Source organism: Manacus candei, unplaced genomic scaffold (genome assembly GCF_025592945.1).
Source record: "Manacus candei isolate 608988 ecotype Guabito, Panama unplaced genomic scaffold, ASM2559294v1 h1tg000053l, whole genome shotgun sequence".
NCBI classification, from domain to species: domain Eukaryota; kingdom Metazoa; phylum Chordata; class Aves; order Passeriformes; family Pipridae; genus Manacus; species Manacus candei.
Window position 1 is genome coordinate 3,679,403 of NW_026138101.1, and position 15,232 is coordinate 3,694,634.

The 15,232-nt window shown below is 37.1% G+C and overlaps 1 protein-coding gene across 3 annotated transcripts in view; it reads right to left on the reverse strand.

Moving 5' to 3' along the window:
• WWOX (WW domain containing oxidoreductase) overlaps positions 1-15,232 on the reverse strand; it is a 490,348-nt gene that overhangs the window by 452,888 nt on the left and 22,228 nt on the right. For all 3 annotated transcript variants that reach the window (XM_051801776.1, XM_051801778.1, XM_051801777.1), the window contains exon 5: positions 13,764-13,870. In XM_051801776.1, the coding sequence (XP_051657736.1) occupies positions 13,764-13,870 (107 nt within the window). The remainder of the gene's footprint in view (positions 1-13,763; positions 13,871-15,232) is intronic.

The following is a 15,232-nucleotide window of genomic DNA, read 5'->3' on the forward strand; positions in this document are numbered from 1 at the left end:
ATTTAAAAAAAAAAAATCAGTACACAATCTTTACCCATTTAAAGAATAAATAGACAGCAATCAATATTCAAATAATATTCACCTAAAAAAAATGTTGTTCCTGGTTGCATCAACAACTTTGTCACAACATATCAAAGTAAGATAACATTTTCTCCACTCAACAACTTAAAAGTTTTCAGGGCTTTACCATCAGTCGAAGCAGTCTGTTTGCATTCTCCAATACAAACTGACAATCTAGTGATACAGTACATTAAAAATTCTCTGTAGTATTGACTGCCTGAAGCTGATGCTCCCTTGCTAAATGCAGTGCAGTTCAATTAACAGCTCTTCAATACACAATTTAATTTTTCTTTCATCTTGATCCACAGCCGAGCTTGAAATGAAGAATGCTGGAATAGATGTACTTTAAATATTGAAGCAAGTCTTTGTAAATAAATCTATCAAATAGTAATGATTTCTGTCATAACAGGACCAAACAGATGAACCTGAATGTCTGTGACTTTCAGGTTTGTGCATTGTTTTTCTCAGCCTTATTCTCTCAGTGAATTCCTGGGACAGGGAAGGGTTCTCAAAACTGCCCCAAAGGAGTGGAAGAGCTTCTCCCTTACTGCACCATTCTTAGCAAGTAGAGGAACAGTTTTCTGCTGATGCTTTATAAAGTCTTTTGCATGTAAAAATCCAGCTTATCACTAAAGTCACAGCAACTGACTGCAGGAGTTTTAATATTCCTCTGATTATTTAAAAAGGTCACCAAACAGAGAAGTGCATGGCACCAGTTTCCATTACCAAATCTGCACTCAACTGAGAGACAACCAACCCTCAACTGAAAGTAAATATTTAATGCATAAATACTATCCTGGATACCATTTTTCCCCCCTGCAGTGTGAATGCACAGAGTACACTTCAAATTTTCTCTAGGTAGTCATGCCATTTCACAGGAAAATGTAAGGTTAATTTAACCAGGACAGGATGAAATATTGCATTTCAAAGCTACTCTAAGTGGGACACTGCTGAAGGAAGCTATTAATATCTCTTACAGCATGCATGCTCAAGGAAACCTCGTGGATCAGCTCATTCCTCACAGGTACACCACACAACCTCCAAAAGGGTAGGATTTACTACTGTTCATCAGAAAGGAAAACACACCCCACTTTTGAGCCAGAGGCATTTTCCACTCTTTAAACATATTCACAACAACAAACTTGACAACACTGACTGCCTCAGGTGGCAGAGAAGCAGTACTGACATGGAAGGCCACCAACCTGCACGAGAGGAGCTGCAGAGCCAGAGAGGCTTCAGAGAGTGAACACAAGCAGAGTCACAAGAGCAGAATTTGGTTTCAGATTAACTCATTCAAATGCCTCTTCTCAATTAACACATGAATGCATAGTGAAAAATACAGGTTTACCTCATTTGTGTCCATGTTTATAACGGTATTAGCTGAGACGCCGAGATTTTATTCTTAATTGTTATATTTCTTTCTTCTTCCCAGGTTTTTAATCATCTTATCTGCATCATCACTTTGAATGAAAATAATCTTTATAAAATTAACTGGTCTCATTATTGTCAACGTTTCCTTTTTCCCTTTATTTCTAGTCCTACATTTTAGAAAAGTATCTCTGTACTGTATTTAAATCGTCACAGAAACAACATTCAGCATTTACAGCAATTAACTCATCATTACTTCGAATAACTACACTAATTGGGATGCTCTACAAACCTGCAACACTGCAGAATTAAAAATAAACACAACAAAGATATAATTTACAACTAATCTATACTTACAATTAAAGTTAGTTTCAAGATTTATTTCATTCTATTATTTTTTATTAGCTACAGCAGACAGTAAATGGGGTGTACTATGTTCTGCTTTGCAAACACCTAGATTATAAAACATAATTACACAAATTAATTAGAAATGAGTGCATACATTCATGTCTTTGTTTGTAACCATAACATGTTAAACATGACTATATTAATGAGCAGTTCCTAAAACTTATAAGACAGTATAACTGAGGAAAATACTAAAGCTCCCTGACCACACAAGGCATAAATGTCACCCTGGCACAGAGAAGGTCACCACCACTTCAGTTCTCCTGATGTCCTGTCTGGAAGCTGCAGGCAATTTACAGGTCATTCTTTTACACAGCAGAGTAACAATTCTGTGAGAACTCTTAACACCCAAAGCACTGCAGCACAATCCAAGTGCAGACTGAAATCTTCCCTGACCTGGGTCCTGTGCTTGCTTTCCCACCTACCCTCAGAGGTTCTCTCTAAAGTCCCTTCAGTTCTGCCCACTGACTGGTTACTCACCCTTTTGCAAAGCTCACTGCTTAAGGAACCTAATTATCCTAAGGATCTTTATCTTTTGTAAAAAATTGCTTCTAAACACTCTATGGGACCAAAAGTTATTAGACAAGGAAGGGCAGATACAGTGACTGAGCATGCCTTGGTTCCCTGGGAAATCAGAGTAGAGATGACTCTCCAGAAAGCAAAGAAACAAAGTCATTTTTATGTTTTCCTTTAAAACAAAAAAAAAAAAAAAAAAGTGTTTATTCATTTACTCAGACCAGATCTGTACCTGCTGCACTTCCCTTGCACTGTCTGTCACTGCAATGATACTGTGACAGCATTTCAAGTACACATAAAGCTCATGTCAGTAGGATGCATTTAGCAGTTCCATCTTGGCAAAATAAGGGATATTAACTATGAGCCTATTTAGCAATTTAATTCCATCTTCATAAAGAGCATCTACCAACGCAACTAAGCTGAATCAGATACTGTCACCAGCCTACCACGTTGTCAGGAATCTGGAGTACAAAACTCATTCAAGATCTCCTTTGAAGGTGCCTAACACGGTGTGTTTAGGACCTTTAAGTACAAACAGCTCTCTGACATCACAACCAAAAAATATTCAAGGCCTAAGACACCTTAAGATGTTTCAGTTGAAATCAAACTACAGTCCAAGCATAACATGTCTCTCTTAAGAATTAGGGCATACCAAAAGACCAGAACTACCCCACAAATCACACAGCTGTCCTTTGTATATTTGTAAGGATTTAGAGGATCTGAAAGAGGCATCTACAAAGCACAAGTCCAAGGCAAAGATGTCCTGATTTATTTCTCACTCAAAATTAAAATAATTTAAAATAATGACAGCTTAGATAAGCACACGTGGAAATACAAAAAGTATTTAGTTAGACATTTTATGCTAATTTTTCATGATATTTTGGATCAGCTACTCAAGATTTATTTAGGTGGTCCAAGGCTTGCTTTGCCAGGCTCCAGCAAAAACAAAAACTACCCCAAATATTCATTTTGCTGCATTAATTCCATACTTCTATTTGATAAGCAAAGTTTCTTGTTGAAGTTAATGCTATCCCTCAGTGACCTCAAATGAAATACGGGAAAGAACAAGTTCAGCACACTACTGCTTCTTTTTTTATACTAATACAGGTGCTTCTGCAAAATGATGCACTGAGTATCTTTATTGGAACCAAATTACTAGTGGTTTAATGCAAAAATCAGAACATTTAGATGAAGTGCTTCCTTCCAAGCCATAAAACAGAAAAAGGCAAAATAAAGATTTTTCAAATCACCTCATTTCATAATGAGAGGGGAGTTATATCTTGTGTGCACTCCTTCACACAGCCCTAAGAAATCTCAGTAACACAGTTCCAGATTTAATTAAGAAAAAAAAAATAAAAACCAAACAAAAAAAAACCCACCACCAAGCACAGGAGAGTACAATCACCTTCCCATGTTTGACATAAAATAACACAAATTATCACAAATATTGGCAAATTAGGTGTGGTCAGATGGCCAGAAACATGTATCTAAAGTTCTGCCTTGTAAAAACAATCTTAATGGATACAGATTTATTGGGCTTGATCCAAAACTCTTCAAGGCAAAATCAGTATTTTCAGTGGGCTTGGGAAACAGATCCTTTAATGAAAAAGATAAATATACATTCTTTTGAATTGCAGCATGTTGATACAGCTTAGGTTTATTACACTTCTTACTAAGTTAAGGACCATGTATATTTTCAGCACAATGGTGTCTTCACCCTCATGCCTTAACCAGCTAAGCGAAATAAGCAGGTAACAAATCATCTTATTCATACGAAAATAAGGCTGTCTGGGACACACCAAAGGTTTCAATTATTGGTTTGTGAAATTACCCAAAGAACCACAACCTTTTTGGACCCCGCCTGAGCCAAAATGATAAAAAGCAGTTCCCATCATGCATTGCTAAAATGGAGACTTTCAGAGACAGCAGTGTAATTTCTCACACCTAAATATCACAAAGTGAGAGAAAAGATAAAGCAATGGACTGTTAAAGAGTAGTTCAAGGGACCAAGCAAAGTCCAGTGCTCTTCTGTCCCCACTTCACCATCTTCATAGAAGATTATCAGGATAAAAGGGAATTAAAGGAGGAGGAGAAACTAGAAAGGACAGTAAATTAAACAAAAAATATGATGCTTTGGCTTTATAGTAATAACAGATTTAGAAATATAATTGACAAGCAACCAAATTAATAGTACCTTTTAAGCACTTTACTCAGCAAGCCAGTTTTCTATACATCTCCTGCATTCCTGTTGAACTCCAGCTGCGCTTGTTTTATGTCACTTATGCTGCTCTGTAGTCATATAAGCCTGATAATTATCTTCAGTTTTATAAGCTATTGTGGATCATGAAACAAGTCAGTGCTTCTTTTGACGCCCTCACATTAATCCCTTGTCACTGTTAAAAACTCTAAGTAATCCAGCAATGTGCTTCTTTTGCTTTTCTTCTCCTTTTTAATGCATAACAAATCAGCAGAGTTGTACTACACCATCCTGGAGCTGGTATTTTCTTGCTCTACTGTATTCAGTGTTACAGCAGGACTGATACAGACCTTTAAGATTTTTGTCTTTATCTGCAAGTGTCCTTTAAAGATTATCACACTGTCACAGCACTGCAGGTCCATGCAGTGCAGCTTCACAAGTAGGAAGAAAATTACCTCTCTACATTTTCTTCCCCATACAAAGCTCAACCCAAAAGTGTTTCTCTACTTCCAAAGACTTATTTGACATAAGTGATTGACAGACTGGTTACCAGCCTAAAAAAACAAATCTTAAAGAACTGATCCTTCACGCTGCAGACCCATCAAATCAAGCTCTTTGGGATCTGGAAACATTTATAAGCCTAAAAGCACGAATGCTGAGACATGTCTTTGGTTTAGTTTTCATTTCTGAGCAATTTTTAGAGTAAAGGCCCATTTCACAATCGTGACAGAGAAAACCAAGACATGAACACAACTCACACCAAGTAAGCAACAAGTGTTCACTGCACTTAACAAATAAGACCACATTTCACTATGAAGCACTGAGTTGCTTCAAAGTGTTGAAATACTTACAATTATTGCCCTCTAATACTAACAGATACTTCACCCTGTCCACTTCTGATAACGAAATAAACTAATAAAGTCGGGTTTTCAATCGATGACACGGAAATGTGTGAGATCTGGAACAAAAGCACGAGGCTTTTGTTTACTTCTAAGCAAAATTAAAGCCAAGAACCAATCTGGGGACAAAACCAACCCGCTGGATTTCACCACGACTTCCACCAAAAACGATCCCAGGAAATATTAAACCATCAGCAAGACACGGTGCTGCCTGTTAAGTTTTAAAATGCAGAGAATGAAACTCATTGCAGAGGCAAAAGAGGACCAATAATATAATTACAAGGAGCCGGAGTTAACACCGTGGTTTGACATTGCAAGGCTATTCCTGCTCCCCCGAGCCCTGCTGGAGACAGGGTTCACTCTAATTGGTTCCAAAGCACAACCCACCACCAGCAGCCTCCTCCAGCCCAGGAATGGTAATTTCCACACGACTGTAAATAGTGTTTGCAAACAATACAAACACGGTAATAAGAGGCTAGGTGGGTAATTAATGTGGTTACAAAGCAGCTTATTTGCATTTTTATTTAAAACTGCCTTCTTTAAAAAGCTGCTCAGATTTCTTTTTGCAAAAGGAGCCTTGGTTAAGGAATAGAGCAGTAATTACTCTCTTTAGGGGTTCTTTTATACATCCTTTAGGGAATTAGAATGAAAAGATAAGCAGAATTATAAAGGGAATCATGTAAAATATGAAATGCACTATAAACACTTAGTACTGTATTTACCATAAGCTAAGCTTGTCTTCTTCATTAATGGAATATATTACAAGCTTATGTTACAATCAGATTAATTGTGAAGATGGTTTTAAAAAAAAAATTATATCCAGACACTCTAATTCCTCCTCTCCCAGAAATGACAAGCAGAAATCCAGTGACAGCAGAACTCACTTTATGTAAGAACACATCTACCTGGGCTTTAGTGAGTAAGTTTTCAATGTCAACAACACTAAATACTTATTGAAAAAAAAAGATTCTGAGAGGGAAAGGTTCGGGAAAAGGCCCAACCCATGTTACACTAAATATATACAGTATCAGAGAAAACCCAGATTTTGCACCCTATAAGCTACAATCGAGTCAATGTACAAAGTCTACTCTTTTTTTTTAAAAACAGACCTCTACAGACAGGTTGGTGATATTGTTTAGCACACAGTGTCTCCTAGTGACGTTTAATTGAAGACTAAGCATGAAGTGCAGTTTTTAAAGGGGTTATCCTGAGGTCTCTCACTGTTTGGGGGTTGTCTCAAAATTTTATTTTTTTTTTTTTCGTTAAAAAGCTCAAACTGCATTTAAGTAGTATTATTATAAAGCTTTAGGCATGGTAGGGATTTTGTGACTCACATTTCCAGATTAAGAACAGCAGGGCTGTGCTAAAGAAACAAATTACCAAAAAGATCACTTCGACATTTCTATGTATAAAATTCTGCTGACTGGAAGAAAAAATTAAGGAATGGTAAGATACTGTGACTTCTTTCAAAATTACATTTTAGATTTTTTTATATCTATATATATATGTGTGTAACAGATACTGGGAGGAGAATAGAATTATGAGGGCAAAAGTAATTTAGTTGACTCAAAAGACAACTTTGTCTTTACAGGAGGAAATCATGGCAAATTGTCTCACTCTTTTAAAAACCTTCCAACCTCATAGCTGTGAGAGTGCTCTGATGGTTTTTCTATCAGCTGTGTGCAGCATTATGAATTCAGACACACCTGGGTGCTGCCAGGTTTGGGATGCATCTGGATTTAGGGTTTGTTCCTGGATTTGGGCAATGCTCTCAGGTCTAAGGGTTCCTTCAGGTTTGGGGGTGCCCCTGGGTTGAAAGCTCCATCATAATAAATAATAAAATTCTATCAGCTCAATATATCTACACAGTAACAGTGCAGAGCTCACTGAGATGAGAACAGAAGTATGAAACAGTCCACCTGCAGCCAATACATAACTCTAAGTAAATGATATCAGTATTCAGAAGGATGCCCAACCCTCAAAGTTAGGGGCTTAACACATCTGCTGTATAATTCAGACTCTGTTTTACAGTGGTTTCATTACTAACCATAAAAACTGTAACAGTGGAACTGTATAAACAAAGTGAACAGTGTTTTTACGGTAAAACATGAATGTAATATAAATATTTGCCTTTCCCTTTTCTCAGCATCTGTAATGAAATTAAATTCATGCCATATGTTTATAGTGTACCAAAAAAAAAAAAAACCACTCAACAATCCATCCATGTAAATGTTGATTAAATTGTTAAATGTTTTTAACTTCATGTGAGGGGGTTTTTTTAAGCATCTGTATTTGGAAAACAGCTTTGCAGCACACATCACTCTCTTAAGGTGCTTCAGCTGAGCAAATTACTCACAGAAACTTACTGAAGTCTTAAACATTATGGCCAAAATCTGGTCATACTTTCCTACTGGTCTCAAAGAGTTGTTACCAGCACCAGGATTGGTTAATGCTTATGCTGTCAATTCACTGCAAATAACATAAGGTCTGATTCTATAGCAATTAGCCAATTAAAAGATTCCTTCACTTCAGAAGGGTCTGGGTCACACCCTTAAAAATCAAAAAAAGCAGGGGCAGTAATGTTTTAGCTGAGTGCCTACAGCTGCAAGTGAGACAAGTTGACACAGAATTTTTTTTATTGTATTACCAGTTCACTTAATACCAGATAATTCCTGTGGGCAAGGCCTTTTCCCCACAGCAAGGTTTGGATAACTGCTTTTGCCTTGATTCTTCAGCATGGGCACTACTCATGCACTGGAAAATGAAATATGTCTATATACTGCAGGCTTTTATAACTGTATATTACACTGTGATGGCATGTGAGCCAGTAACACATAGTTTTAGAGTATCTTGCTTTGAAACAAGACAACTCTTTATCACAAAATAACAACAGAATACTGGAATATAATATTCTCACAGCAATGCATGGGCTTTACTGGTAGGAAATTCTGAAATAATTCCCACTTTGAAGAGGTTATTTTTTAAGAGCTTTCATTTAGCACCACTTTGAAACTCTCTAATTCTGTACTAACAGTCTGTGGCTTCCTTCAGTATTTGCTACATCTCCAAAGCCATCTTCCACACATTCTTCATCTATTTCCATAAATGAAAATCTGTCACTAAGCATGATGAGATGTCCCCCTGGAATCATTCACCTAAGTTAATTCCAAAAACAATTCATTGTGCGGGTTCTCACGTAGCCTGACTGGTGTACAGGAAAAGCTCACAAAATTAACACCAAGGAGATAGAAAAGGAAATTTTATCTTCTGTGTCAAGATTAGCATCCATTAGCATCAAGTGACTACGACAGAAGAATGTTTTACAGAGCTATTCTGTATTAGACACTTATACACAAAAAATTGTAAACCAAGGACAGCAGTGGAGACAAAACACTTTGTGGGAAATCAGCCCCCCTTCCTTGAGGGGGAGAACATACGGAGCTAAAACATGAAAACTGTTGCCCCTGGTCTGTATAAACATGGCCAGTTTGCTCCTCATCCTTCTGTGCTTTACAAGATCACAACTGGAATACAAAGACTTACCTATCAGGTTTTAATTTCATTCAGTTACTTAATCAGCAAGAACATAAATCACTCCTTAGGTGAAGAATACTTCGGGGGAAAGGAATACAACAAGGAGTCACGTTTGTTTTGTTGCTTTTCTTTTCTCTCTTCCCTTGTCACATCTCTACCTTGTAAGTTGCTACTTAAAAAGAAAACCCAAGTTTTCTTTTCACAGTGTATTGTAATCTTTAATGTCGCTGTAGGCTTAACACTGAGGAAGAATTACAAAAGAAACATTATACTTTTTATGAAATATTAAACTTACAATTTATCTTTTAATATCTACTTCAAAGACTATTTGACAGGAATAAATAAATGAGAGCTCCTTGGCAAGAAAAGCTGTGATTTATGAAATATTTTATTCATTCATATTCTTAAGTATTTTCTTGAGAATACCACTAACATCTGGAGCTGTGCAGTCTTATCCAAACATTCTGCTCATACTCAATTAGAAAATTATATCAATAATAATGTAAAATAAATTACCTAGCTTCTCTTCCTGGAGCATAGATTTCCATGTTTGTCACAGCAACTATATGTACAAACAGCACTGTAGTGTTTTTCATTAAGCCTCAAAGTCAATTAAGCTACGAATTGGAACAATCATTCCTCCTTTGCAAAGTATTGATATTTTTTTCTTGGCTGCTTTCAGGCCTTTTCACTACTCAAGGAGAGATTTATGCTTGACAATTTCTTTCTGATTAAAATGAATCATAACTCTTAGAATTCTAATTTCCTCTTTTCTGAGCAAGAAATTATCAAACAGTTTTAAATTGATATTGAACGTCGTCGGGCATGAACATTCATTTTCGAGAGATCAAATGTAAAGTTATACTGATCTCTCTGTCTGCTGCTTTTACATACTTTTTCTTCCTTTCTCTGTCTATATGTATATATGTGTGCAAAGCATTAGATTGTACCAATATAACCAACCATACCTCTCCATAAAAATTAGATTTGACAGACTAGCTAGAGCTTGTAACAATCCTTTACACAAGGCAATCACCCTTTATTTGCAATATTAGCAAAATTCTGCTGTAGCTTAGAAAGAAAAGAACTGGAATACTGCAGGTTGCAAGCAAATGTCAGTTATCTAAAGTAATTAGCAAGTTTATACGGGTAATCCCTACTCAAATGGCTCAAATTCTCTGTAAAACAGCTCTTCAGGCACAAATTGTTATAAACAAAGTTTTCTAGATTTGTCTCCAACAGCCAGTTAAGATCAGATTGAATTTGCTTATTAAACGTAATGGCAGCTAATCTGAAAAAAAATCTCATTGTCTCCCATTATTCCTACTGTTTTCTCTAAATCTTAACAATTGGATTTTCCCAAGCCATTTAGCCGTCCCATTTTCTCTTTATAAACTTGATTTTCAGCTTTCATTACAAGCGGATTGAAACTGCATTTCTTTTTTTGCCTAACATCTTGTTTAGAAGTACAACAGGCCCCAGAGCAGAGCTGTGTTTCTGCAGACACTCAGTTTATGGAATTCCAGACACGGATGTCACACACAGACTCACCAAGGGAACAAGCTGGGTGGTTTTCACAAGTACTGTTACAGGCACTGTATTTTATTTTTAAATGCTGCATTACAGTGGGTTTGATTTGGGTTCGTTTTGGTTTGCTGTGGTTTGGCAAAGGTTGTTGTTGGGTTTTTAAGAATTACATTTTTTTTTCCCCGTATATATTTCAGGTTTTAGTTAATACAGATCAACAATTAGATAATTTTATCAAAATTTGAAATAAGAAGTTGTTTCGTTACACGGTTTTAATTATTTTGTCTCTTGCAAAGCATGTGGAACTCTCTTTTGCATCAGACAGCAAAGAATAAAAAAGGAAATATTCTGTGTCCAACATTTAAACCTTGACTACTAAAGGACACTGTCCCACAGAAAAGTCAGCGTAGGATACACGTTGCTTTTGATAATACACATGTTTTAATAGAGATACCAATTTTATTACCATCACAGTAGTAAAGCTCCACACTTGTGATAGGTAAACACACTGGAACTCCATTTGGCAATGTTTTTTTCTTTTTTTAATAAGAGCACATTTAATGCAAATTAGAAGAACGTGGGGTTTGGAAACCGAGTTGAAGAGTAGGAACCTATTTATTGAATTTCCACTTCTCAAATTACTGAGGAACATGGTATTTATAGTGCAGCTCAGAGACTTAATCTCAGAGATTTACAAGAAAACATAAAACAAGTAGGTAGCGCTACTGCTTCCGAAAATACTACCTGAAAATGCACGTGAGGCCTTGTAAAGCTGCATCCTGAGCAGATGTATTTTTTAAAAAATTGATTCTAAATTGAAAAGTAAATCTATTTCCTTTCAATAATTTTGCTTTCCCTAAAAAGGGAGACTAAACACTGTGGATGCTTTGAAGTTCTTCACAGCAGAACAGTTGCAGTTTCATATTGAGAATTCATCTGAGCCATATGCAGAGGTTGTTGACATTTTTCTTAAGCTCTTTCATTTTATGAAAGAATTTTCAATTAACAACTTCCTGCTCTGCAGTTACACCTATAAGCTAAAAATTAATATTTTACATCAATATTTTAATATTAGAAGGAAATCAATCAAATTAATCTTTGTCTCTTTGTTTTCAGTAACTGACTTTGGGGCAGGTTTTTGTGTTTGTTTTCCTCAAGATTGCTTACAATTTGATGTAAATTTTAAGCATCTTGTAATTCATCAACTAATTCTCTCCTGGTTACACACTCCAAGTAATTAAAGTTCAGTAATAACTTATTCTTTCTGCTCCAGCACCTGCATTTCATTTGTTTATTTTCCCAGAGAGTCATAAATCTGAGGGACTGTCAAAGTGCCATAATATTAGTGCAATAATCAAAGTTAATTAGTCCCTCTCAATAAACAACAACAAAGCCATTACAAAGACTCGCTGAAGGTTTTCCAGCTACCAGCTTACAGATGAGACTCTTTTTCTGAACAATTAGAATTTGAAAACCGTTAGTAAATAAATTTTGTGTTTCGGAAGTAATTTGACCTTCAGTGATCTTCATTCAATTAACAATTGGCTAACTTTTGGTGAGATAATACAGGTATTGAGAAAAGTATTCCCATTGTCTTCAAAGTGCTCACAGATATGGTTAGAATCAAGGGGGCAAACAGAATATTTTTCAAATAAAAGCTACTCACTACTGCCTTACTTTAGTGACATAAAACCCATATATACAGCCATATTTAGTTGGAGTGGGACTGTTAAATTCAAACAACAGAATATCACCAAATCCAGTTCTATTGAAAGAAAGCAGACAAATGAACTTTAAGCAACACATACTACACTCACCCCTGTTGGAATCCTCTTGGAATTCCATGCTATTGAAGAAAAAAAAACAAACAAACAAAACCAAGCAAAAAGGAGCTTCAATGGAAAGCACTGAGGCAGAAAGGAAGACATTTTTCACTCCCAATCCTTTACTGTAAATCATTAATATCATCTGGGCAAGAGAAAAAGGCCTAAATCCAAAGACTGTTTCTTCATGAAACCTATGGTCACAAAAATGAGCAGTATTATAGGCATCACTCATTTGGAAATACTTGTAAATAAGCACTGTTTGGTTTTGCAATAAACTTTTAATAAATATTATAATTATCTGTAGACTACTTATGTGTAAATATTAATACTACTGAGTGCTCTCCCATGTCATCCAGGAGCAGCTGAAATACTTTAAGAGCTCAGGAAATAAAACTAAAACATCATCACTAGTTTTAGCTGGAAAGAAATAAAAATTCAAGAATCTCATCCTGAGGTCTTTCATTTAGTAAAGTTTCACCAGATTATCTCCTGGAATTCAGCAGTCCCAGCAAGCTCACACAAAAGTAGCCTGCAATCCTTACTAGCAAGTAAATGATTGTGGGAGGAATAAATTAAGAACACTGAATATATTTTAATAAGGGCCTTAGAAGATCATCAAAAAAAGGGTATTGGGGAAAGTCAGGAGTCAAAGAGCAACAAGGTAATAGATGGGACTGAAAAGCTTGTATTTGTGTGACAAAATGGAAGAAAAATGAAAGAAAGTGGGAAGAACCTGGAAGAAAAAAAACCACTGAGACAGACAGGCCTGCTGGGCCTGATGGACTAGGACAGAAAATGAGGGAAACATTCGTGTGTTTTAAAAGTGTAAGAACAACCCCCTGAAATCTCTCACTGTAGGCAAACTATGGGCAAAACAGTGGCTGTCTCTAATATTTGACTGTGTACAACCAAGTGAAGGAGGATGGACACTTCGGTTCTGGATCCATCCCCATCCCTGCTCCCAAAAAACCATGACAGAGACCAGCACAGCTCATTCCATGGATGAGGGGGATCCATCCCCATCCCTGCTCCGAACCCACAGTGATTTTTGGCTCCAAAAGCTGCACTTTTCCAACGACACGACCAAACTTGTCTATTTTTGATACAATTTGGGGCCTGTTGGATGGTTTTCCCATTTTCCTATTGAAACAACGCCTCAGTGGTTCTTTCAAACATTTCTGCCCTTACAAAGCACCTGTGGGTAACACGGGTAACAAGTCAAGCCTTGCAGTCCAACACACTCACGGGAAACGAAAAACCTCCATCACCAACACGCCAGCGACCGGGCAGGATGTTACACAGTAAGACAAACGCCTCCCTCTTTAGACTCCTGCATGGCAATGCCATATCTGTTGAACTGCTTGTAATGCACAAAAGACTCTGTGTCTTGGAAAGCAGAGTTGAGTGTTGGACACTCTGTACATCACTTACCCACTCCCCCAGGATGCGCTGCACGGCGTCGCCGCCTCTCGACAGGCTCCTGCAGGCCAGGATCACGTGTGCCCCGTGCAGGGCCAGAGACTTTGCAGTTTCAAAACCTGAGACAAAACATTTTCCCAGTCAGAAATAGGTCCCAGCGACAACACAGAGCTATAAAATTCCCGAAAAGGTTGTAAGTACACTAAGGCTACCTGCAGCCTGACAACCTGTCTGACGTTCATCTCGACTCAGCTCTTAAGAGCACATATGAAAAAACATAGGACACTTCAATTTGAGCAGGTCTTTGTGACCAGTGCTTGTGTATTTTGTGCAAAACAGACTTGGCATCTCCAAAAAACAGACCCAACTTCTCAGTCTATGGGTGCGTTCAGCTGCTGGAAGGGCAGGATTTTACTTGCTCCTCACTTGTTTGAGTGTAAGGAATGAGCCATTCGGTGAGATTGCAGAACTCCTGTGCCTGGAAACTCCACTCTGAAAGTCACAGAGTATTCCAGAACTGAGCTCAGGGCTCTTTAGATGCACAGTGAGCCTTTGAGTCATCAGAGGACCAGCTGTGGCAGGGGGAACATCCAATGGGATGTGTGAGGGAATAAGGATCAAAATCACGTGGCAATAATGGTTTCTTTTTCCAGTGCAAACACCATCTAATCTGTAGGACTGCTGCACAAAACCAGGGATCAGAGAACCACCCAAGTATTAAACCATTCCCAAGAGAGGAATGTCAAACTCATGCTTAGAAAATGTGATTCTACCTAAGAACATTTATAATCTACATGTATGTTTCCCTATCCACACACTTGAAAATCTTTGCTAAACCTTTCTTTAAATTATCTGTGTAAAATCAACTCAGTTTTTATCTCGCCATATGTGGAGAACAATTTTTTCTCATTATGAACAATCAGTCACATACCATGCAGCTTCAATATACTGGTGATAGTTATCATGGGGCTAAACAGGTCACTGGATGTATGAGATGACACAGAGAAAAAATAATCCATGAAAAATTCCTTTCCTTTGCAAAATTTACAGGTATGATTTAATCTGCAAGCACATTCTTTCTAAATCTGAAACTAATAGACAGGTAGCTCACACTTTGCTGTAATTAAAGTGCAGAATAAATCTATATCCCCAGATTTTTCCTTTCACCCACAGAACAAAGTTTCACAGTGAATTTCAAAACAACTGCACACCACCCAGTGCAACACTGTTAATCATATCTTCCCCACTCTGAATCTGGACATTTCATTTCTCCTTTCTAAAAGGAGCCTTCAAATTTCAGGAGTGAGCTACTACATATTTGTGATGTACTCAACAGTATCACTGGCTGTCCATCTCCATGGAGAACTGTGACAATGACAGAAATTGCCATCCAGCTGGAAGAGGCATAACTTTGCTTAAAGGATTCAATTAGACAAGCTTCAAACAGAAAATGAAGACTCCAACTGAAATGCCCAACAATT